At 33.4% G+C, this 23,430-nt stretch overlaps 1 protein-coding gene across 3 annotated transcripts; it reads right to left on the bottom strand.

Moving 5' to 3' along the window:
• Nucleotides 1-995: 995 nt before the first annotated feature.
• LOC134848166 (uncharacterized) lies at nucleotides 996-8,984 on the bottom strand. Of its 3 annotated transcripts, none has more exons than XM_063865526.1 (3): nucleotides 8,776-8,984; nucleotides 4,577-4,871; nucleotides 996-1,811 (listed from the first exon to the last, which is right to left on the bottom strand). In XM_063865526.1, exons 2-3 carry the CDS (start codon nucleotides 4,804-4,806, stop codon nucleotides 1,070-1,072), a joined length of 972 nt encoding a protein of 323 aa, XP_063721596.1. In that variant the 5' UTR covers nucleotides 4,807-4,871; nucleotides 8,776-8,984; the 3' UTR covers nucleotides 996-1,069. The 3 variants fall into 3 exon arrangements, with proteins under 3 accessions (XP_063721596.1, XP_063721597.1, XP_063721598.1); XM_063865527.1 differs by having other exon boundaries at nucleotides 4,577-4,818; XM_063865528.1 differs by having other exon boundaries at nucleotides 4,577-4,814.
• Nucleotides 8,985-23,430: the final 14,446 nt, after the last annotated feature.

Below are 23,430 nucleotides of genomic sequence, written 5' to 3'. Positions count from 1 at the left end.
AAACACCCTGAGACTAGTAGATATAAGAGTAAGATTAGGATCTGTTTTAGACTAAGGAGTTGCACGAATCTATCCGGCCGAAAATAAGATAGCGTGACGAGCAGACGGTGTACCCTATCCGAAATTACTCTATGAGTTACACCTCGAATCTAACTCACATCGGCAAACAAACCGAATATGCCATTTATATCTCCATGCAAGAGTGATCGACGAAATATGTCAAATTGCCATGGAAAAACCGGATTTAGTCGGCTTATATTCTGCTCAATAAATTTTGACCTACATAAAACCATTGGTGTTTATTTTTAACTCTGGAGATTAACGAAAAATTTCACTGGCCGCCAAAATTTTGTCTGCCATAACTAAAACATACCGCCGTGTTTAAATATTCTGCCCCATTATTAAAACATTCTGTCCACGAATTGAGTGGTGCTTTCAAGTTAAATACGAATCACTTTCATTTTCTTGAATAACTTGGCCAAAATAATTTTCTGTTTTATGCTATTAATAGTGTGTAGGTGACTTTTTTGCAGTTTCTATCTTGTTTTGCAAGAACCCTTGCTACTATTTAATAAGTCTTGCTGGATTAGCTCACAAACTCAAAAATGCTTCGGAATTACAAAAAACTCAATGAAGATCTGGGATTAATCAATTTGCTAGTCACAAATGTCAGAGCCAATCGTAGTTACAAATAACCATCAAGAAATAATCTTTTCTTATGATTCGCAGTTGCCTACCTAGCAGCTTCTGGAAGATCGAAACAATCACGATCGAAACTGTCAAAACTGTCTCATTATTGTTTTTTTTACTTTCAAATACTTTTTGTTAATACCAATTATTGTCCAACTCATTCATGTTTTACGGTTCTAATTTTCTGTTCAAATTCTCGAAAATTTTTAGCGTCGAATTTCTTTTTTCGATTGAGCAAAAACGGAAACTAAACTAAGAACGGAACAAAAAATTGCAACGAAAAGCCAAAAAAAAGATATCCGGTAGTCTCAAAAGTTTTCTCAATATTCTAAAAAAAGTTGGACAATAAAAGTTTAATGAACTATAATAGTTTGCAAATCTAAACTTTTGATCCCGTCAAATCATCACATGCGTCTGTCATTTCATGACTCGGAGGCCTCCAATTTTTTCCAAGCACAGTTCCTCGTCTCGTCGACTGTCGTCGCATTGAATGTCTTACTGACATGTTCACAGTCGACATTCGGTTTCTCATGTCGCGAAGTCGCTCCAACACGAACTGGACTCGAGGATCGTCCATGTTTAGGTTTTCAAAAATGCTTTCCGGTCTATTGTCGGCTTTGATTGGCTGGAAGTTTATGCAGCATTCAGCCAATGAGAGAAGAGCAGCTATTAGTTGGATTAAAAGCGCAATACACATATTCCAATAACCGAACCCAAACGAACAAAGGTCGGGATGGAATGGCTTCGGGTGGCCGCAATAGAATAAATAATCCATGTAAACCTGACCGGTTGTAAGCTCGTTTTCAACTCCATATCCGAAGCAGAATACAATTGTAGCCATCAAGACGACAAGCAAGAAACTCAGAATCTGACACACTATTCTGAAAGGCTTGTAGATTTTGTTCAGTTTGCGATGTAGTCTAATTGAGCAGTTGGAACATCCGGCGAAGAACAAAATCAATGGGAAAAGAAGGAAAGCCAGCATGAGAGACAGAGGAATGGCGCCCAGCATGGCGACCAGTGCAATTAGCCAAAAGGGACTGTCTGGCTCTGTGAAGAGGAGATTCCAGTCTCTGAACTGCATCTTTGGATCCTTAGGGTCGTTCATCCATTCCGTTTTCCTACAAATAACCAAACTTTGTAAAGCTTTTTTCTAAAGTTCTAAGAAAAAAAATTATTTTTGGGAAATACAGATCGAAAAATTATATTTTTTATGCTCGATGTTGTCTATTATTTAGTATTAATTGAAAACTTAGTCGCTGACCCAACTTTTTTGTCGGGTCAGCCAAAATAAAACCAAAACGAACAAGCAGAGACAGTTGCTGTGCAATGAGCACATATTATCCCGAGGGCAATTATTTCAAGAATAAAGAAAGTTTATTTAAAATATCGAACAATTTTTTTTCGAGGGCTACTCAAATAGATGCAAAATTGCAAGAATTAGAAAAAAACATTCCCTGAATCACGGGCATGAATCATGGCCTAGAATGCTTAAATATTATATCACACTTGTTATAATTTTCCCAGTATAAACACGAAGCACAGAATCTTCTGACCACAAAAAATCCAGGTAGAGTAATTATTGAACAAAAATTGTCAAAAAAATTACAAAATTCTTCTACAAATGAAGAAGTAAATTTTATGCTAATTTGTTAATGTAATTTTAGTTAGGGAAACGGAACAGTGTTGGTTTAAATTATCCGGACGAAATGCACGAAACTTGAAACTTTAAAATGAGATTTTCGGAAATTTAGTTGATTTTAAAAAATCATAGGAACAAAATTTGCTCAAAAATTTTCCAAAATTAATTAAATGCAATTGTTTTGCAAAACTAGGGCCCAAAGTTTTACCCCAAAAAAGATTAATTTTGGTTTTTTCAGTCAATCAATGATTCCGCTACAACTACCGGGTCAAAAACTGCTGCCAAAAACCATTGCAAAGAAAACTTTTTACGTGAGCCCAACATTTTTCAATAGAGTATTGTCTCCAAAGAACGTTAAAAAAACGTTTAAAAAATGTTTTCAAATAAACGACAGTGTTTTACATAGTAAAATTAACATTTGGTTATCAAACAAAATTATATTAAATTCATTCCAAAAAATTTTGGAGACTCCTGCTTAATTTTTGTCCGGCTACGTAGGAGACTCACTTTGCTATAGTTTTTGGCAGTAATTGAACCGGTAATTATAGTGTAATTTTTGGTGGACTAAAAAGGCCAAAAAATAATCCTTCTTTGGAGTAAAACTTTGGGCTTGCAAAAACAAATAGCACCATACTAATTGCTGAAATTCTAAGATAGTTTTTGTCTCCATCATTTTTGTCTAAAGTAACCCAATTTGAAAAAAAAATTTAAAATTTCTAGTTTTGCGGTTTGTCCGGATAATTTAAATCAGCACTGTATTTGATTAGAGAAAAAAATGCAAAATCGACTGAGGTAAGTTTTCTCTAATTAACTTCGCAATAGGTTTCCGCAAACTGCTCACCATGTAAGCTTCTCATTCATTCCCTTTTCATTTGTTTGAGTCTGAAAAAAAAGGAAATAAGCAGGCAATTTTTTTGGAAAAATCACAATAGGAAGGAATTGTGAACATGATACCACAATAGACCCTCAGCAAATTTTCTTTGAGCCAAAATTGGATAGAAAAACACAGTTCATTCAATCCTTCGCTAGTTTCTTAAGCAATGTCGGACCAAAAAAATGAGTTTTTAGTTAACCGAAATTTTATTTCCGTACGAGTAACGCATTATACGACCAATTATAGCTTTTTTTGAATCAATAAGATACGGAATCATTTTGAGCGCATTTTTTGCATCCTCGCTTTAGGACGAAAGATAATTCGAAATAAAGCATGATACAATCAGGTCACTTCTGTAACCTCCATATCTTTACAAAATTGATATCAGCAAGAACTTCTTAAAATTATAGTCTGTGATTGATATTTGATATTATGTTGATATTTTCGACCAAGTTAATCAGATAGAGATCGTTACAAAATTGTTAAGGAGAAATCGTTAACGTGATCACTAATTATTTTTTTTAGTAAATCAAGTATCAAATTTTAGCATCGTGGCTTGCTGCTCCGACGCTAAAAGCATTGAATATCTCGAATAATTCATGTTAAAAAGTTTTGATAGAGGAAAAATTTTGAAATTTTTGATCATGTTTGTTTATCATCCTCTGACAATCAAAATCGTTTCATAGGTCGCATAGGTGTAGTATTTTGAGTCGTAAAGCAAATCATTATCACCAAATAGCTTGATTTAGTTCAATATGGACTGATTTTGAGTCTGAGGAACCTATTTAATTTGACAGGTTTGCTATGTAAATTGAACAAATTATTCGGAAAGATGTATTAAGTTCAAGTTTCACTTAAAAAATTATTCATTATGTAATTTCCCATTATTATTTGCTTTAATGGTAGCTGGTTTTTTACTTTACCTGTTTCATATATAGATAGCTGCGAAAAATGACCCAGATAAAATCCATCGCAAAAAGTAATCTGTCAGCTTCGCATAAATGGTTCGATTGTCAGTCAAATCGTGCTTGAGACATACTTTCCGTTTGAAAAGTTTGCTTTTGCAAGCAAAAAATTTCTGAAAGGGGTCATTTGCTCTTCTCAATTGCTTATCCGGACCTGAATTTTAAATTTTGCTATCGAGAGCTGCCAAAAAATTGAACAGACTTAATAGAATTAAGAGCAAATGACCATTTTCAGACAGTTTTTGCATACAGAAGCTAATTTTTCAGACAAAAATTTGTCTCCAAGTTGTAGGAAATTTAAAATTTGCATGAAAACTGGTCAAATTTGGCCGATGATTTAAAATTAATTTACGTCTGTTCCAATTTTATACAATTTTATTATAGATTTTATTCCACCGAACCTACCAATGTAAATTCAGTTTGGCAGCGTGGTATGTAATAATCTCGGCTCCACTATCGTTCTTCAGGTAGCCAACTTCCACATTTTTTGGCCACTCTTTCATCATCTTCTCGTTCCAGTGCACTCTAACTAGCCAGTCGCTGTCGGCATAGGCGAAGATCAACATGACTGCGGCCATTGAGTGAATAATCCACCACCCAATCAGCCATGTTTTCTGACTGCCACACAAACACATGATCCTGTCTACCTATGTAAATGATGATTAGTGAAACTCACTAATTTTGTCACCGATATCGATACCTAAAAAACCAGACTCTTCCACACTAAATGAAATATTACCCTTCAGGAAATTTCGCATTAAGCAAAAAATTGTCAATTAGCTCGATTCCAGTTGTTAAACAGTCGTAGTGTTCAAGATAAATGCAAAAAAAAGTTTCTGTGATTTGAGAAATCATTTCTAATGGCAAATGAGACTTGAAATTTTATCCCTCCACACGCTATGTAAAATACAAAAATACTAAGGGTGTGTTAAGCGTCTCGTATTGTGATAATAGGATTATATTGCTGGCTTCAATGCGACTTTGAACGCATTAATTTGCTTCTTACGCGTGTTACAAGTACGCTATATATCGATCGCACTTTAATTATCCCAAATTGGCCAAACTAGCAACTTTCAAAAGCCCGTAACTTTAAGGAAAACATTATCAGGTGAAATATCTTTTTAAATTTGAGCTTAGGATAACAATATCTCTCTGATGGCATACAAAATTTCCGTCTAAAGCGCTTAGTTAACAAATCGAAAATTGAATGAATAAAAAAGTACACCAAGCATAGATATTGTGCACTTTCTTCGAAAGTCAGAACAATAACCGTGAAAATGGATCAATACTAAAAACAAACAACACTGCTCGTATCAAGGCGAAGCCCTGAATGTTCCGACTGCCTTTTAAGGTTTATGGAGCAGCAGTAAAAGCATTAAAAAAATTAATGAAATAAAATAAAATGAAAATTTTTTCTAAAATTTGAAATTTTTTGTGAAAATCATCCCCCCACACGCCATATAAAGTACAAAAAGAGAGATTTTGTTCCTTGTAACAAATCAATTATGGCAAATAAGCTTCGTTCAACCAATTTGGAACGATTTATAAGACGGATTAAATCTCTGCTTACGCGTTAATAGCGCGAATTATATCGCGCGTTAATTGTCCCAAATTGGTCAAAATGGCCAAAATGGCAATCTTTAAACCCTCATAACTCTACGAAAAATGATCACAGGTGAAATATCTTTTCAAATTTAAGCTCAGGACAACAATACCTTTTGAATGATATAAAAAAATTCCGTCAAAAATGGCTAGTTAAAAGTCGAAATTTGTCTGAAGAAAAAAAAACCCACCCCGAGCACAAATATTCCGTTACTTTCCTACCGAAAGTCGGATCAAAAAAACTCTTGTATGCTTGAGTTTGTTTGCTTGATTCCTGAGGCTTGATTCACTTTAGGTCAATTCAGTTCGAACGTGATGAAATTTTTTTCGAAACATTTTATTATGATTAATTTTATTCTTCCGGCTTTTGAAGAAAATGACAGAAATTTTGTGCTCGGGGTGGTTTTTTATCTCCAGACAAACTTTAAATTTTTAACAAGTAATTGTTGACGAATTTTTTACATCATTTGAAATTTATTGTTGTCTTGAGTTCAAATTAAAAAATATATCCCATGTGATCATTATTTCTAAAGTTATGGAGGTTTCAATGTTTGGCCAATTTGGGACAATTGACTTACGATATTTGTCTTGCTATTAACGCGTAAGCGTAGATTTAGACTGTATTAGACTTCGTTCCAAATTAGTCTGTATTAGACTTCGTTCCAAATTGGACTTCAAATAAAAAAAATTTCAAAATTTCAATAATTTTTGATTTCAAATTACTCCACAGAAATCAAAACGATGGCGGAAAATTCAAGTTTTTGCCCTGAAACGAGCAGCTTTTTTAAGTATTATATGATTATTATTAATCATATTATTATTATAATTACTATTAATCCTATCATTATCGATAATTCTATGATTATTATGGTTATGATTAATATAATGATTTTTATTAATATGATTATTATGATTTTTCTAAATTACAACTGTTTTTATGATTATTAAGATTGTTATGATTTTTAAAAATATGACTATTATGGTTATTATGATTTTTATGATTTTTATGATCATTATGATTATTTATATTATGATTATTATGATTATTTTTGAATTTATGATCATTATCAGTAGCGGATTTAGGGGAAGGGGGTTTCCGACGGCCCTTTTTTTCCTCGACCTTCGTTTTTGGATGGCTGGCCCAAAAATGTTTCTGAAGGCGCCTTCGCCAATACATACATTTTTTATCTGCTATTATGATCCTATTTTTCTATCTGTTATTCCTAGATCAATTCCTGTTCAACAGTTTTTATCATTATGCCGATTATTTTTATGATTATTATTATTACAACTACTATTATGTTTACTAAAATGATTATTTTGATTGTGATTATTATTATAATTATTTCGATTATGATTTTGATTATTTTCTTACAATGATTATGACTTGTTATACCTAATTATTACGGAAAATTATCATTAGCTCAATTGTAACAAAAACTAGAATGTAAAATTGTGTTTCAGGAGAAAACATTTGATAGATTGGCCGATCGGTTGTTGAATATGATCATCTTTAAGCAGACTTGTTGCAACTCAAAGTTTGTGTACTGAAAGCTGTAATTTTTTTTTACTGAAAAATCAATTCGAAAAGAGTGGGAAAAAAACAGGTTCTAAAAAGTTATTTTTTTTTGTTAGCAACTATGAGCACGGGACGATTTTATCAAATTACTATTCAGAGAAATCAGTTACCCAAAAAAACGAGGACATTTAAGAAACAAAGGTAAAATTGAAATAAACATTTAATGTAAATCTTCTCAAAAATTGCCATTAAGCAAAAATTTAACAATCTACTTCATTAATAGTTTCAAAATTTTGCTTTGATTATGGGAACCACACCGCACCGATTTCCCATGATTCGTTAACAATTATTTTTTAATCTTATAATCAGCATCTACAAAATTACAAAACAATCAATTATAATGAATTTAAAATGGATTTTAATCCTAACGTTTTTTTTGTTGATATGACCTGTTACAATCAATGACAATCGTTCATAATAAATTTTCTGAGAGGTTATTGATAAAATTTACAATTTTGTTTTCAATTTTTCTCATTTCCTGCTTAGTGCAGTTGCTATGTATTACGTTTCATAATTTCTTATTTCTCACATTTTTTTAAATAGATTTTTAATATGTCCAATTTTTCCACATTTTCAATCCTCAATTCATGGCAGTTTAATATTTCATTTAATTTTCCTTTTAAAAAAATTGTCATTCGGCCAACCCCCCCCCCCCCCCCCCCCCCCTACGTTCAACGCCGGCAGTGGTTGAAGGTTAAGGGGGCTTAAGGTTTGATTCCAATGGTTGAACCCATGGTTAACCAATAACCCATGGGTAAATTACTTGGTAAATGAACGAAATCCGCCTCTTTTATCAATTCCCCCAGTTTGTCAATTTTATTGATGGTATCATCGATTTCATGGTCTGAATTTTACATCTGTAATGGCTTATTACGGATGTTTTTTGTCTCGGAAATCATTGATTCTCCGAGCATTCCCGAAATTTTTTGCTCAGCAGGCAATTATTTCTGAAAAAAGGTCAAAAATGCCGTTTTGGAAATGTCTTGACCAAAAATTGGAGTCAAAAATTGGAGAAATCAGTATAGATTGGCGCTAAAGGGCTTTTTTCAAAATTTTCAGGGTTGGTTGGCCAAAACTGGACGTCATAAAAAATACAACATGTGGGATCTTTTAGTTGGTGAGGGGGTCAAATCCTGAGAGGCAAAGAGCGCCCCCCCCCTCCCTTCTCTTAGAACCGTCCCTGCCGTGCACTCTGAAGTTTAGCTGTGGATTCCAAAACAGAGATAAAATATAGTCCCTATGATATCAAAAAATCTCATATATTGAAATAATTACAAAAAGATTTAATAGAAGATTCAATTTTCATTACAAGAAGATATAATAGGGCTAAAAACTCCCCTCGCTAAAAACTTACCCTATAAAAGACTAATGTTCTAAATGATTATAAAAAATCAATAATGATTTTGTTTGTAAATTAACTTACCTTAGTAGCAACCTCCTACAAAAACTCTCTCAAAAAAGGAAAGTTATAGTATAAGATCCAAATTTTGGAAGAAAAAATAGCGATTCGTAAACTTCAATCAATGCTGCAGGAAAGTATGACGCGAATGCATATTGTCATCAAATTCAAGATATACATCATAAACAATCCTCTCTGAAGCAAAATGTGCAAACCAGATGCAAACAACCAACTTATTGGTTATTACCTTGTTTGGATTACAGTTTCCTGCACACGAGTAAATAAACTAACAAGTTACATCAAATGGTGACTAAAGCTGTGACATTTGCCCGCAAAACAGAAAATTTGGTTTTTGTTTTTGGTAAGACTAAACAACAAATGCTTCGAAGTTAAAATCAACGAAACCGGTGAAAATATCTTCAAACATTAGACGATCAAAAAAGCAGTCAGCTTTATCCAGAAAGATCAAAGAAGGTTATGAACAGTTTTGTTTATTGTTCCGACTTTCGATACGAAAGTAACGGAATATTTGTGCTCGGGGTGGGTTTTTTTTTCTTCAGACAAATTTCGACTTTTTATCTAGCCATTTTTGACGGAATTTTTTTATATCATTCAAAAGGTATTGTTGTCCTGAGCTTAAATTTGAAAAGATATTTCACCTGTGATCATTTTTCGTAAAGTTATGAGGGTTTAAAGATTGCCATTTTGGCCATATTGACCAATTTGGGACAATTAACGCGCAATACAATTTCGCGCTATTAACGCGTAAGCGGAGATTTAATCCGTCTTATAAATCGTTCCAAATTGGTTGAACGAAGCTTATTTGCCATAATTGATTTGTTACAAGGAACGAAATCTATCTTTTTGTACTTTATATGGCGTGTGGGGGGATGATTTTCATAAAAAATTTCAAATTTAAGAAGATAAAAAAATTCATTTTATTTTATTTCATTTCATTTTTTTATGTATTACTGCTGCTCAATAAACCTTAAAAGGCAGTCGGAACATTCAGGGCTTCGCCCTGATACGAGCAGTCTTGTATGGTTTTATGTGAAGCTAAAACCAAAACACCGTTTTTGTCTTTTTTTCTAGCCTTTTTTTACTACCTCTGGTAAAGTTGTGGAGTTTAACATATCACAGTCCTTTTAGTTCTGATTCGAATTCTAGCAAACTTTCAAAAAAGTCGTCTCAGCGAGAAAGTCGAGAAAATTTTTTCTGAAAGTTGTCGATTGTCTGAATAAGTTAAGTGAACAATTCTGAATGTATGGCATCTTCAGTTTAATTCTTCTCTTCTTTGATCGTTTTAGCTGATAGGATTTCTCACTCTTGCATTGTTTTACCTAAATCAGTAACTCTCAACTGAAATAACACTATACTTTGGAAAAAAAATTATAGTTTTTTTGAGAGAAAATATCGAAAAGCTTTTCTTTCAATTTTCAATTAAATATAGTTTTATGTTATTATCTAGAAGCATGAAAGCCTTATCTAAAAACATAAATATACTTTTATTCCGACTTTCGATACGAAAGTAACGGAATATTTGTGCTCGGGGTGGATTTTTTTTTTCTTCAGACAAATTTCGACTTTTTAACTAGCCATTTTTGACGGAACTTTTTTTATCATTCGAAAGCCATTGTTGTCCTGAGCTTAAATTTGAAAAGATATTTCACCTGTGATCATTTTTAGTAAGGTTATGAGGGTTTAAAGATTGCCATTTTGGCCATTTTGACCAATTTGGGACAATTATCGCGCCATATAATTCGCGCTATTAACGCGTAAAAGGAGATTTAATCCGTCTTATAAATCGTTCCAAGTTGGTTGAACGAAGGTAATTTGCCATAATTGATTTGTTACAAGGAACGAAATCTATCTTTTTGTACTTTATATGGCGTGTGGGGGGATGATTTTCATAAAAAATTTCGAATTTTAGAGAAAAAAAAATCATTTTATTTTATTTCATTTAATTTTTTATGTTATTACTGCTGCTCCATAAACCTTAAAAGGCAGTCGGAACATTCAGGTCTTCGCCCTGATACGAGCAGTCATGTATGTTTTTATCTATTTTTAACTAAAAAAAACCGTGAATTAAACATTCTGAGCTAGTTGCACAGCAGCCGGTTGAAGTGTTTTAGATATAATATTGAATGAACATTTAAGAAAAGTACAAAAAATTGGCTTAATTTAGTATTCATTTTGATTTTAATCAATTCATGAAACTAAACATTATACTTATTTTTAATTAGAAAATCCATGTTACAGTTCAGCATACATGTAAATAATCAATCGCTGTATTAATTGAACAGTTTTCTGGTTGTAAGCTAATGAAACAAGACTGCTCGTATCAGGGCGAAGCCCTGAATGTTCCGACTGCCTTTTAATGTTTAAGGAGCAGTAATAACCTATAAAAATAAAATGTATTAAAATAAAACGAAATTTTTTTTTTCTAAAATTTGATTTTGTGTTTTGAAAATCATCCCCCCGCACGCCATATACAGTACAAAAGGATAGATTTCGCTCCTTGTAACAAACCAATTATGGCAAATAAGCTTCGTTCAACCAATTTGGAACGATTTATAAGACGGATTAAATCTCCGCTTACGCGTTAATAGCGCGAATTATAATTGTCCAAAATTGGCCAAATTGGCAATCTTTAAACCCCCATAACTTTACAAAAAATGATCACAGATGAAATATCTTTTCAAATTAAAGCTCAGGACAACAATACCTTTTGAATGATAAAATTTTTTTGTCAAAAATGGCTAGTTAAAAAGTCGAAATTTGTCTGAAGAAAAAAAACCCACCCCGAGCACAAATATTCCATTACTTTCGTATCGAAAGTTGGAACAACACTCAATGGGAATTTTCTCATGGGTGTTTATACCAAAATTAAAACAGTTCAGCCTGAAATTCTGTTTGCAATTAACGTTTCGCAATTTTAAGTGTTTGATTTTCTGTTTGTTATGTTTATTGCTGACAAAGTATTTCTTCACTAGAAAATTCTCAAAAATTATACCTATTTTAAAATAATTAATTTTCGTAAATGCTGTATTACATACTTACGTTATGTCATTTAGTTTGACTCGTACTTTTTCGTGCCATTTCTAATTTTGCTCGTATATGTGAGTCATGAATAGTTAGGTTGTTAAACTTTTAGTCTTAAGAGGTAAGCTTTGGGATTGATTTCATCTTCTAGAAAGATAGCAAAATTTATTCCTTGTTTAGTTTGTTCGCTTAACCTGTTAATTTCTGACACAGTGCGAAAAACGTGAAAGATTGAAATTTTTTTCAACGAAGTTTATTTTTCAACTAATAATCCAAGACACCCTGCAAGTCCATAAGCAAACATATCAAATTTAGAAGTTAAAAGGTCTAAAGTAATTTCTTCTCCAAAAATCAATGAGCTCTGTTTTATTTTTTTCAAGAGCTTTCAGTTTTTCAGTTGTTTTTGAGCTGCTGTTTCTTAACATGTTTTGAGTTTCCTTTATAAAAGAATATTGTTCGTCATCAACAGCAAATTGCGTTGAAGTCAAGCTTCTTCTGCTTATTTTAATTTTTGTCGTCAAAAACATTGTCATCGAGAACCAAAACCAGTGGTTTTAAATAAAACTTTACTATGTGGTACGCAATGGTTAACTATTTTAAAGCTTAAGCTATTGTTTTCAGTCTTTTTTTCAAAATTCGATTGAAAACGATGCTTTAAGCTTTAAAACTGTTAGTCTCTTTTCAAGAATGACATTCAGAAATCTGAACGCATTTTTACAAAAACTATACATGCAACTTCAAGCATAAATTTCAGTGATTTTGGCGCCATTTGCAAAAACTATTCATCAATTTTTCAAGAATGATTTTCATGAGTTTTGACAAAACGCATACAGTTTTTATCAAAAAAAGCAAAAGATCAAGTTTTAACAAGATTAAGACCAAACAAGATTAAGACCAAAAAGGCCAAAATCAAGTTTTAACAAGATTAAGATCAAACTAAGACCAAGTAAAAAAATACTTGTTTTTCTTCATTGTTTTCACAAATTAGTTTGGCAAAAGACAGAGATAACGGTATAGTTCGCAGATTTTTTTTCCAGTAATTGTGGTGAGTATTTTTCAGTAACTTTGACAAAATTCGCAAATAGTATTCTTCAACTTTTCAAGTGTTTTTTTCATGAGTTGTGACAAAATGCACACAATTTTTCTCAAAAAAAGGCAAGATCAAGTTTTAACAAGATCAAAACTAAATTTTACTTGTGTTTCTTAATTTTTTTTTGCAAATTAGTTTGGCAAAAGACAGACATAACGGCTTCTGTCACAAAATTTCTTCCATAAATCCGAGATGGTAGACACTTTTAACAAATTGTTCTAGAATATTCTATCAAAAGCAAACTTTCAAATAATTTTGATAGTGGGTTTGTAACACAAATTGGCCTGTAGCTCTAGTCGGTATTCAAGTTGATTTTAAAATGGAGTTTAAAAGTACTTTAAAATGAAATTGGTTTAGTTTGATATTGACGAAGTTTTTTCTGCAAACTCATTTCATTTGCATCTATATAACATTAACAACGCTTGAGCGACAAATTTTTTGGCTGCAAAAAAGCATGGTGAAAAAATTAACCGTTTCAAATAAAGTTCAAGTTAGTTGTATGTGTTAAAGAATGTTTTATAGTTGTATAAAAGATTGCTTTATGGGTATATCTTATTCTCAACCATTATTGAATAATAAATAGGAGAATAACTTTTCCACAAAACTATGTTTGTCTTGAAACACTTATCAGGCTAAAAAATATTTATACCGTATTTGATTAATAAACCAAGCGCGCATCGCTAATTTTGCTGTTTGGAGAGTTAGATATTTTTTCTTCTAATTAGGATAAAAACACAGGACTTGGTGCTGCCATTTTTGCATCAATCACTCAATATGGACCAGAATTTGACGTTTGATTGCAAAAAATTGTATCCGGAATTGAAATTGAAAAAAATCTGTTTTTGTAATGAGAGGGTCATTTGCTTGAAATAGATTTTTGGTTTTTAAGATTATATATTTTTGTTGCTCTCAAAAACAGGCATGTAGTGCTGTCATTTTTGTCCGGATCACACAAAACGTAAAAGTTTTGACGTTTGGCGTTTAAATTTTTCATTTGCATTTGAAAAGTTACTCTTCCTAGTTATTGTTCCGACTTTCGATACGAAAGTAACGGAATATTTGTGCTCGGGGTGAGTTTTTTTTTCTTCAGACAAATTTCGACTTTTAAACTGGCCATTTTTGACGGAAGTTTTTTTATATCATTCAAAAGGTATTGTTGTCTTTAGCTCAAATTTGAAAAAAAATTTCACCTGTGATTATTTTTCATTAAGTTATGGGGGTTTAAAGATTGCCATTTTGGCCAATTTGGGACAATTAACGCGCGATATATTTCGCGCTATTAACGCGTAAGCGGAGAGTTAATCCGTCTTAAAATCGTTCCAAATTGGTTGAAAGAAGCTTATTTGCCATAATTGTTTTATTACAAGGAGCAAAATCTATCCTTTTGTGCTTTATATGGCTTGTGGGGAGATGATTTTTTGAAAAAAAAATTAAATGTAAAAAAATAAAATGAAAATTTTCTTTTCTAAAAATTGAAATTTTTAGTATTATTAATGCTCCATAAAGCTTTAAAAGGCAGTCGGAACATTCAGTGCTTCGCCCTGATACGAGTAGTCTTGTCTGTGTTTGTGAGCAAATAGTTTTATTTGTCTATTTGGGTCAACAATCTGATTTTATCATCAACTTGGATTTTATCGTAAATTATGATTTTATCATAAATTATAATTAGATCTATAAATCATCTAGTGAGTTACCCACCATTGTAAAAATTATGTATAATGCAATTCATATCATATGCGATTCTGTTGATTGTGTTTCTGTTGAACGCGATGCGTTCAAAGTCCCCTGGGAGGTAAATATTCTCGGAGATCAAAAAGGTTAGAGTTTAATTAACTAATTTGGAGCCTTGAAATCTTTGTTCGATTCGGCTTCGGCGTTTCACTGCGGACTTGGTAAATTTTCCCAATGCTGGTTAGTTTGAAATACGCATGAGCACGCGCTGCCAGCAGAACCGGTAAACATGTCGACATTCAAAGCCAAAAATCAATTGCCTTCTAGCCAAAAGTTTCTAGGATCCACAGGAGGTCATTTTTCTCTTTAAAACGTTCTGCTTGGTTCTTTTGATCAAGAATAGAGCAAACACGTCAATTGATTATTGATTAGTTTGTTGTTATTTGGCTGAGAGTGGGTTTTAGCCACACGAGCGTAGGAAACCCGTTGTAGCAGTTTAGCTGAGAAAATGGTCTCAATTTAATCAGGGCTTCACTTTCGTCACAAATCAAAAAACTCTTCGGAGAGTCTGTTAGATCCTTAGTTTGGAAAAAAGTTGGTTAGTTCGTAGAGACGAGTGTCTCCCCTCTCTCCCACCACAATCATCAAAATGAGTAGCAGGCGGGTGAACTATCTGCTATTGATGTAGGTTGAACTGAAGCTTGGTTGCTGTTTCATTGTTGTCAAGCTTTCGTTTCTGAGTCATTAATTGATTGCGTGCAGCTACAAAGTAAAATAGATTAACTAAAAAAATAAATCATTTTCCTCGAAAATGGTGGCTCAAGAAACAGTGTTGGCGAACATGCCTCAATATGTATCTGGGTTTCTAGTGAGTGTTTAAGGCTTAGAAAGTACCGGTTGTGTAGCTGTGTCATCGTGATACAAAACCTCGGGCTGATCTTTTTTTGATTAATGCATTAACTATGTTTGTTGCAACCAAACTATGTTTGTAGCGTAATTCCTCTTATCTGGATTCCTCTTACCTGGTATTTAACACCCTTGGTGGGCCTTAGATATGTACAGTATTTCAATAATTCTTTCAAAAATGGCGTGTTTTCTTTTTCTGCTCTATTGATCCATGCAGGTAATATGGTACTATTTGAATTGAGCCGAGTTATCCTAAAAAACGCACAAATTTGTGCTCCAATCTCAGCAGCCAGCAAACCTTTGTTTGGTTATGTTTTTGTGGTAAAAACTTGTTATATTGCTTTGTTTCTCAAACTAGCCTATGAATCTCGGTAGTACAAAATTTTTTATACTGTTAACACTGTTTGGCCCTTTTTTTGATAAAAGAGATGTATTTCGGAGGAATTCCTTGATCCTAACTTAGACAGCACCGCTAAAACTTCACAGATGCTGCTTTACAGATGGAGTTATTATAAATGGTGCTATCAAACCTAACTGATCAAAGATTTCACGTAGTGACCATTTTTTTAGCCATGAGGTTTTCTCTGAATTCTGGCTGAATGTTGAATTTGGTCCACTTAACTCCCAAAATCAGTTTTAATTTTAGCGAGGAAATTAAGCACGTCTGGATCACACGATAAATACTTGGTTAAAATGAACCCTTCTCTACGGAGTACAACCGTAAAAGCTTTTGGGGCACTCGTTGACTGTTGAGCCTCTAGAAGATTGCCGAAGAAAATAAGTCATCCTTGTAGAAGCTCTTATGTACAAATTACTGTATGATGACTTTTTGTCGCAGAAATTGATGGCTATTCTATAAAGCGCAGATAATGGTTATAAAAGATTATTTTTAGCTCCAAACACTTGTCGCATACTAACTAATTGCCTAATTTGCCGGCCATAGGAATCATTGTACGGTTTAATTGTCCTTTATTGAGCTCAACTGCATGAACATGCCTTCTAAATCAACAGATACTGCAACTAGTTTCTCTCTGAAACTCAGTAACTAACCAATTTTGTTTGTGAGCAGATGCATTCCCGTCTCTAAACAGTAGTTAAAAGACCTCCTGAAAAACACCCGGATTTAGAAGAAATGTTTAGAAAAAAATTACCTGAATTTTGAGTTTTTAACAGCGACCAAAAATTTTTTTTTGAGGCCAATAAGTGTTTCAAAACAAAAATTACTTTGAGGAAACAGTTATTCGTATCATTCAAACTTTCAGTATTGAAAAAGATTAGCACTTAATAGATGTTATTTAATGATGTCACTTAATGATAATAATGCAGTGGGAAATTGTGGTCTACGAATCATATGCAACTAAACTGAGATTTAAGTGAAATTTTTGGTTTTTTCACCTAGCTTTTTTCAACAATCAAATGCTCCTAAAACAACCCTTTTCTGGGCGAAATATTCTTGGTGTTTTGAAGAAGTTTGAAAAATTTGGGGTAAATTATCTTACTCCAGGAATCAGCTACAACGTTCCAATATTAAGCGGTATATACTGGAACTCTACAGGTGGTCAAATTACTTCCAAACGTAGAACTTAACTGATTTTGCTACTCAACAGCAGCAGTTGCAGTAGGCTCTTGGTTTAAAAGTTTCAAAAAAGATTGAGGAAATGCTGATTTTCATTTTTAAACGAGATACTGTTTATTCTAATTATTCATATAAATCATAACGGATTGGCAATTCAATACCGTTATGACTTATATGAATAATTAGAATAAACAGTATCTCATTTAAAAATGAGAATCAGCATTTCCTCAATCTTTTTTGAAACTTTTATCAGTCTGACAACAAAATTTTTGAGTTACTGTTTCAAGCCAAGAGCATACTGCAACTGCTGCTGTTGAATTTCAAAATCAGTTAACTTCTACGTTTGGCAGTCGCACGTACATGAAATAAAAACAAAAACTGAATCGGTTTAAGAGCTAAATAGTCATTGTCGCAACTTAAACGAGGAACTGGTCTCAAACAAGTATGGAATCACATTTGATCAGCAATGATGCACAAGCTTTGTGCATTTGTCAGATTCAAAAATTAGAAGAAAGACTCGTTTTTTATGGTGACGAGTTTTCTAACACTATATCAAAACAAAGATAGCCGGTTGCTGTGCAAGTAGCACAGAATGTTCCAAAAATAATCGTATAAAACTAAATGAATTTTTTTTTTGGTATCCAAAGTAGAGTCGAGTCTTCTAAAAGGTTTGGTAGAAAAATTATACCAATGCCTAGAGGATTGGTAACTTAGGCATAAACAACTAAAAATGCCATCAAAAATTACAACTGAAAAAATGAAAAAAAAAAGAAATCTAAAGTTTATTTTATGTTTTTGCACTACCAACTTCAATTCAAGTGAAATTTTTTATGGACTAAGAGGCGCTTGATGAAGCTTCCAATCACCGTTTTCTGTTTTTTGAAAAATCCACCTTTTCAATCCTAAGCGCTCAACTTTCATATATAGCGAACGTTGCTCGACCAAAAAAGGACTGAAACTCCGCTAAATTCTCAAACCAGTTTTTCCCAACACTGAAAATTTTTGAAAGTTTGCTAGTGTTGTTCAATTTGCAACGGAAGGGTTTTTAATAGGAGATATCACTAACCCAACTCCGATTATTAGTTACCGCCATTCTAAATAAAATTTTTCAGCGCATTATAAAATATAGTCGAGTAAAGTTTTCAGAAACAGATACGGTTTTTTTTCAGCGTTCAAACCACTGGAAAACAGAGCAATCAAAAAATTATTTTATAAATTTCCTTGAGAACGATGGCACAAGAAACAGTTTTGATGAATTTGCTTCAAGAAACAAATTTGATGGGTTTATTTGAGTCCCAATAGAATTGAGGATTGGAGTTGATCTATTGTGTAGCAGTGCCATGTTGACACAAAAACTAAGGCCAATCACATTTCGATTAAAGTATAAACACTGGTTGTTGCAACCAATTTTTTTCAACATATTGTAGGGGAATATCTCTTGTAGTGTACGCAGCTAGATTCCATTTACTTGGTATAACATTGCCCTGTTGAGCGTTATATATGTAGTTTTTTTTAAACATTGAAAAATTGGACTTGTTTTTCTGCTGTATTGATCCATGCAAGTACTGTCGTACTACTTGAGCAGAAAAAACACTACTGGCTCAATGTGAGTCGAGCTTCCTCAATGAATAGCTCACAAGGACTTGCACAAACGTCAGCAGCCTGAAATTCTAGCTCGGATATGCTTTCTTGCTTAAGTGGTGCTACTTCATTTTTCGTATCAAAAGAGAGGATTTGTTGTGAGCTCGGTTCGAAAACCGTATGCATATGCCAGCTGCGAAAATAAATCAAGCACTTTTGTATCACGTGATATTGTGATTAGTTTGAATCGTTTTTTTGAAAACTAAATTGAAAGCTTTCGGCGCCTTTGTTGGTTGTTGAGCCTTGGGGTAGCCGCAATACAAGGATTGCCGGTTGCTGTGCAAGTAGCAAAGAATTTTGCGACCACAGTTGTCGAAAAGTACAATAAAAATTTTCTGTAGTCTTCAAATTAGGATCATTTGTTCTGCGGGGTATGTTTAAGAAATTATATCAAGATTGATAACATAGGGATGGAAAACTACAAATGCTATAAAAAAAACTGAAAAAATGAAAAAAAAATTTAAAAAGAAATCAAAAATGTATTCTATTTTTTGCACTAGTCCAACAAGTCCAAATGAAAATGAACAACAAAACAGGGAAATAAACCGCCATTCCAAATGTTTTTTTTTCTGCGCAATAAATATAAAAATCGAAAGCAGCTTTCAAAAACAGATACGGATTCTTTTCTAAGCTGCCAAACATTTGAAAAAAAAAACACTCAAACAAATGATTTAATCTTCCTTGAGAGTGACGGCACAAAAATTTTTTTTGATGAATTTGCTTCAACCATAACTTTTCAACATTCTGCAGAGGGATATCTCTTGTAGTGTAGGCGGCTGGATTCCACTTATCTGGTATAGTAGGTTGTTTTGGGCGTTATATATGAGTTTTTTAAACAATGAAAATTTGGATTTGTTTTTCCGCAGTATTTATACAAATACTTTTGTTCCACTGGAGCACAAAATCGCAGAGTTCAACGTGAGTCGAGCTTCCTCAATAAAGAGCTCACAGGGAAATGCTCCAACATCAGCAGCGTGCTATTCTAGCTTGGTAAGGCTTTCTAGATTAAGTGATGCAAGTTGAATCTTCTTTTCATAAATGAGGCTTTGTTATGAGCTCGGTTCGAAAACCGTATGCTTATGACAGCTGTCAAAGCACATCAAGCAAGATTGTATCACCTGACATATGTGATTAATTTGAATTGCTTTCTACTGAAAACCAATTTGAAAGCATTCTGGGCCTTTATCAGTTTGTCGAAGGAATGAATCAAGTTATCCAAGTTGGAGCTGTTATGAAGTATTTATAGTAACTTGGACTTTTTGTGGCAAAAATTGTTGGTTGTTTTATGCAGCGCGAATTTGGCTAAAGAAAGTAAAACCTTTGATACTTGCTAACTTCTTAGATTCTGGGTTATAAGGTTCGCTGTACGCTTTGATTTTCAATTTAAAGCTCAATTGTTTGTCTATGAGCCTAAATAAACAATCAAACTGCCATTTGTTTAAATCTGAGCCTCAATAAACAATCAACTGTTTTGTTAAAAAGAGGCGTTCGTGTCTCAAAACAGGAGAACAACGCAACGCTTTTGAACTACAGCACTTTTTAGACTGTAACTTTTACCTTGTTTCTGGTAATTATAACCGGATGGTGTCGCGGGTACCTTTTTTGTAAAAGTGTCGGATGCATAAATATTGCGATTATCTCACAAAATTTTCATTATGAAGTTGTCATTCTTTCATCGTCATTCCAGAGATCTCAGTTGTGTTTCAGTTTTAAAGTAATTTTTGGCATTGTTATGTCCGCCTTCCAAAGCAAGTTGATTTGCTAGCAAATTAAACTCCATCAGAATGATTGCTTTGTTTAACTGCTCGTCTGTAGATGTTTGATCTAGCGGATGATTAAAACCTATCTCAACAAATTGCAAACATTATCCGGACTGGCAACAGGGGCTTTCAGTCTTTTCTTTCTTGTGATATGCCGGCAATCGTGGTTCGGTTTTGCGATGTGTATTTTATCAAACATGAACATTTCCCGCCGAGTGGACTGATTGTAGAGAAGACATAGCAGATGTAGAGTTGAAGGGTCCTATGGGTTACCGTTGAGTTTTGGAATCTTTTTATTAGTATTTTTGAAACCTTTTAGGTCGTTTGAAAAGGATTGATTCTGTTGAGCTGTTCTGACCAGTATGGTGAAAACCATGATCGACTGGCGTTGAGCATTTTGAAAACATTCGATCGACAGATTGCACATCGAAGCCATTAGTGCTGGTCTGTTGTTCTGTAGTGTTGGATTCGATGGCTTTTGTCGATTCCCAGAGATCTCTGATTTTTTACGGGAACCAGGTTAACGTATTTAATTTCTTGTTGTGGTCGTTATGATGGCCGTTGAATATGTTGCTGCGTTGCCAAATGATCGGTTCTGGTGTCCATATTTTTGGCTTATATGACCAGTACGATCCTTGTTGACATCTCAATCAGCTTATAACTCTCTGACAAGAAAAAAAATCAGACATGTCAAATCTACTTGAAGATGTTCCGCGGTGATTACTGTTTTTTCTTTCACAGTTAGTGGTATCACAACTTGTTTAACTTGTTTTCGATATCAAACCTCTAAGACCGGTAATCCTTATACTTTTTCGCGAAACTTAAAATTAGATTGAGAGAGCATAACCTTGGAAAATACTAAGAGTATAGTTAAAGTAATAAGTAGTAGGTAGCTTGGTATTGAATAAACACAACGATAGGTAGAAAGCAAACAAACGGGTGTTCAGTCCAAAAAAGTTCGAAAATAGTTTGAACTCATAGGACGGATACTCGGGATGGTTTGACTCATGCAAGATCTCGTATCCTTCGAACCGCTCTGGCCCAGATAGTAACAGTTCATAGAAGTGCAACTCGCCCTATTAGAACTCGGTAACAAGTGGATGGAATGGGATTAAGTTTTGGTATGTTACAGACCCAGTTGAGGGATGGTCAAGTTTAGAATCCTGAGCCCCTTTGAACTCTGATTCCGGCGCTATGTCTTAAGTATATACTGTTCATCCCGATTTCCGGAAGTTGTTTCTCGGACTCAAATGAACTCAGGGAGTCAAAACTTAGGCATAAGGCAAGTTATGACAAATGACGTCATGTATAAGAATTTGAAGCAAATGCATTGGTTGAGCATTCGGGGAAAAACATTCGGGGAAAAATAACCAATAGGCTCTAGCTCAGCTCTATCTTAGACAACTATATAATTTGTATTCTCGGGATTGAGGCAAATTTTACGCTAAAAAATGAGCCAAGGCCTTGATTACATAGATTTCTAGTGAATAAAACCTATCCGGTGACTCCTTCCGGTGTTATTAGTTCTTCCCGTAAAAATATGGATGGACGTTAATAATGAGATAGATAACTTGGGAAGTACTGATGGGATATCGATGAAACTTGATAAACCAAATTAGCAGTAAACCCTTCTTAGTGCAATTGCTTTCGGTTGTCTGAAACAATGCAGGTTTGATTTAAGCTAGTCAAATAAATTTTTTGCTGTTCGTTTCTTAAAGTAAACAAAGCAATTATTTTCGGCAAATTTAGATCTGTTGTTTATCTACTAAGTATATAATTTCCCCTTTCTTCAAATTTGAAATACGGAGAAAACTATCATATTCTAGAACTCTACCAAAAGTAAGTTCAAGCAATAAACATAGCCAATCGAAGATTGGAAAAAATTAATGAACACAAATAAACAAAAAAACAATGACTTTCTTGAAAAGATCTCAATTTTGATATTCAAACAAAAAAATAGATGCGCTTTCAGATCTTCGAGTTTCTAGAACAGTTTATGATGGGCGCGTTTTTGATAACATGAACCCAACTAGAGAAAACTGGATCAATAGATAAAATTTTCACTCCGCTAGAAATCTACAAATTAAGTTCCATCTCCGTTCACGTTTTTTTGCGCCATTTCCACGTTCGTATTTGGAGAGTGCTATTTACGTCAATTTCAGCCGACGAAATTCAATTGAACTCAAAAAGTGCATATATACCTAAGTGCATTCTTAAATGCATCAATATGTATGAATGCACATCTGTAGTTATTATAGACTTTTAAGACTTTTCCTGAAAAAAAGCAAAAAAAAAATCAGCAAGACCTATATTAGAGTCTTTTCACTCGAAATTTCGAGTTTTTTTTGTATACTAAGCCAAGTGCAATATTGGATGTTCAACTATCTCATTTGATGTTATGATTTTCACAAAAGATTCTGCGAAGCGGTAGAAAACTAGGCAAAAGGTAAGACTGCAGTTATTGAAATTATTTGAATATTTGTAGGATTTTTTTTAGCTCAGCGATGCTTCTTTGCTTTTGACCAGTATCAGAATTTGGTCAGATTTTTTGCTGAGCGACCCTCTTGGTAAAGTAAATTTTTCTTCTCAATTAATTTTTTGCCGTTCTTTCAGTGAATGTCAATAAACAGATAATTTTTTTTATTAACGCCATGTAGTTTTAATTTTTTCAGAAAACGAGTTGAAAGTTGTTCATGCTGTTAACTGGTTTCGCTAATTCTTAAAATTTTCGCATATATGATTTGCTTCGCTAAAAAAGATCAGCTACAATCGGATTAAGATCAAATTTGTCGCGATCTTTATTGTTGCTGTACTGACTTGACTAACTTTGAACAAGAATTTAGTTTAATCGAATCTATTGGAAAAAATAGATGTACTTTTGCTGAAACAAAACAAAAAGTAAAAAAGCGACCATAGCACTTGGAGTGTAACACAAATTTGGCACGGCTGCCGCAATGCAACGTCAAGCCAAACATTGAACAAATGAAATGAAA

Source organism: Symsagittifera roscoffensis, chromosome 6, assembly GCF_963678635.1.
Source record: "Symsagittifera roscoffensis chromosome 6, txSymRosc1.1, whole genome shotgun sequence".
Taxonomy (NCBI): Eukaryota; Metazoa; Xenacoelomorpha; order Acoela; family Convolutidae; genus Symsagittifera; species Symsagittifera roscoffensis.
This window is presented reverse-complemented; position numbering and strand designations above follow the sequence as displayed.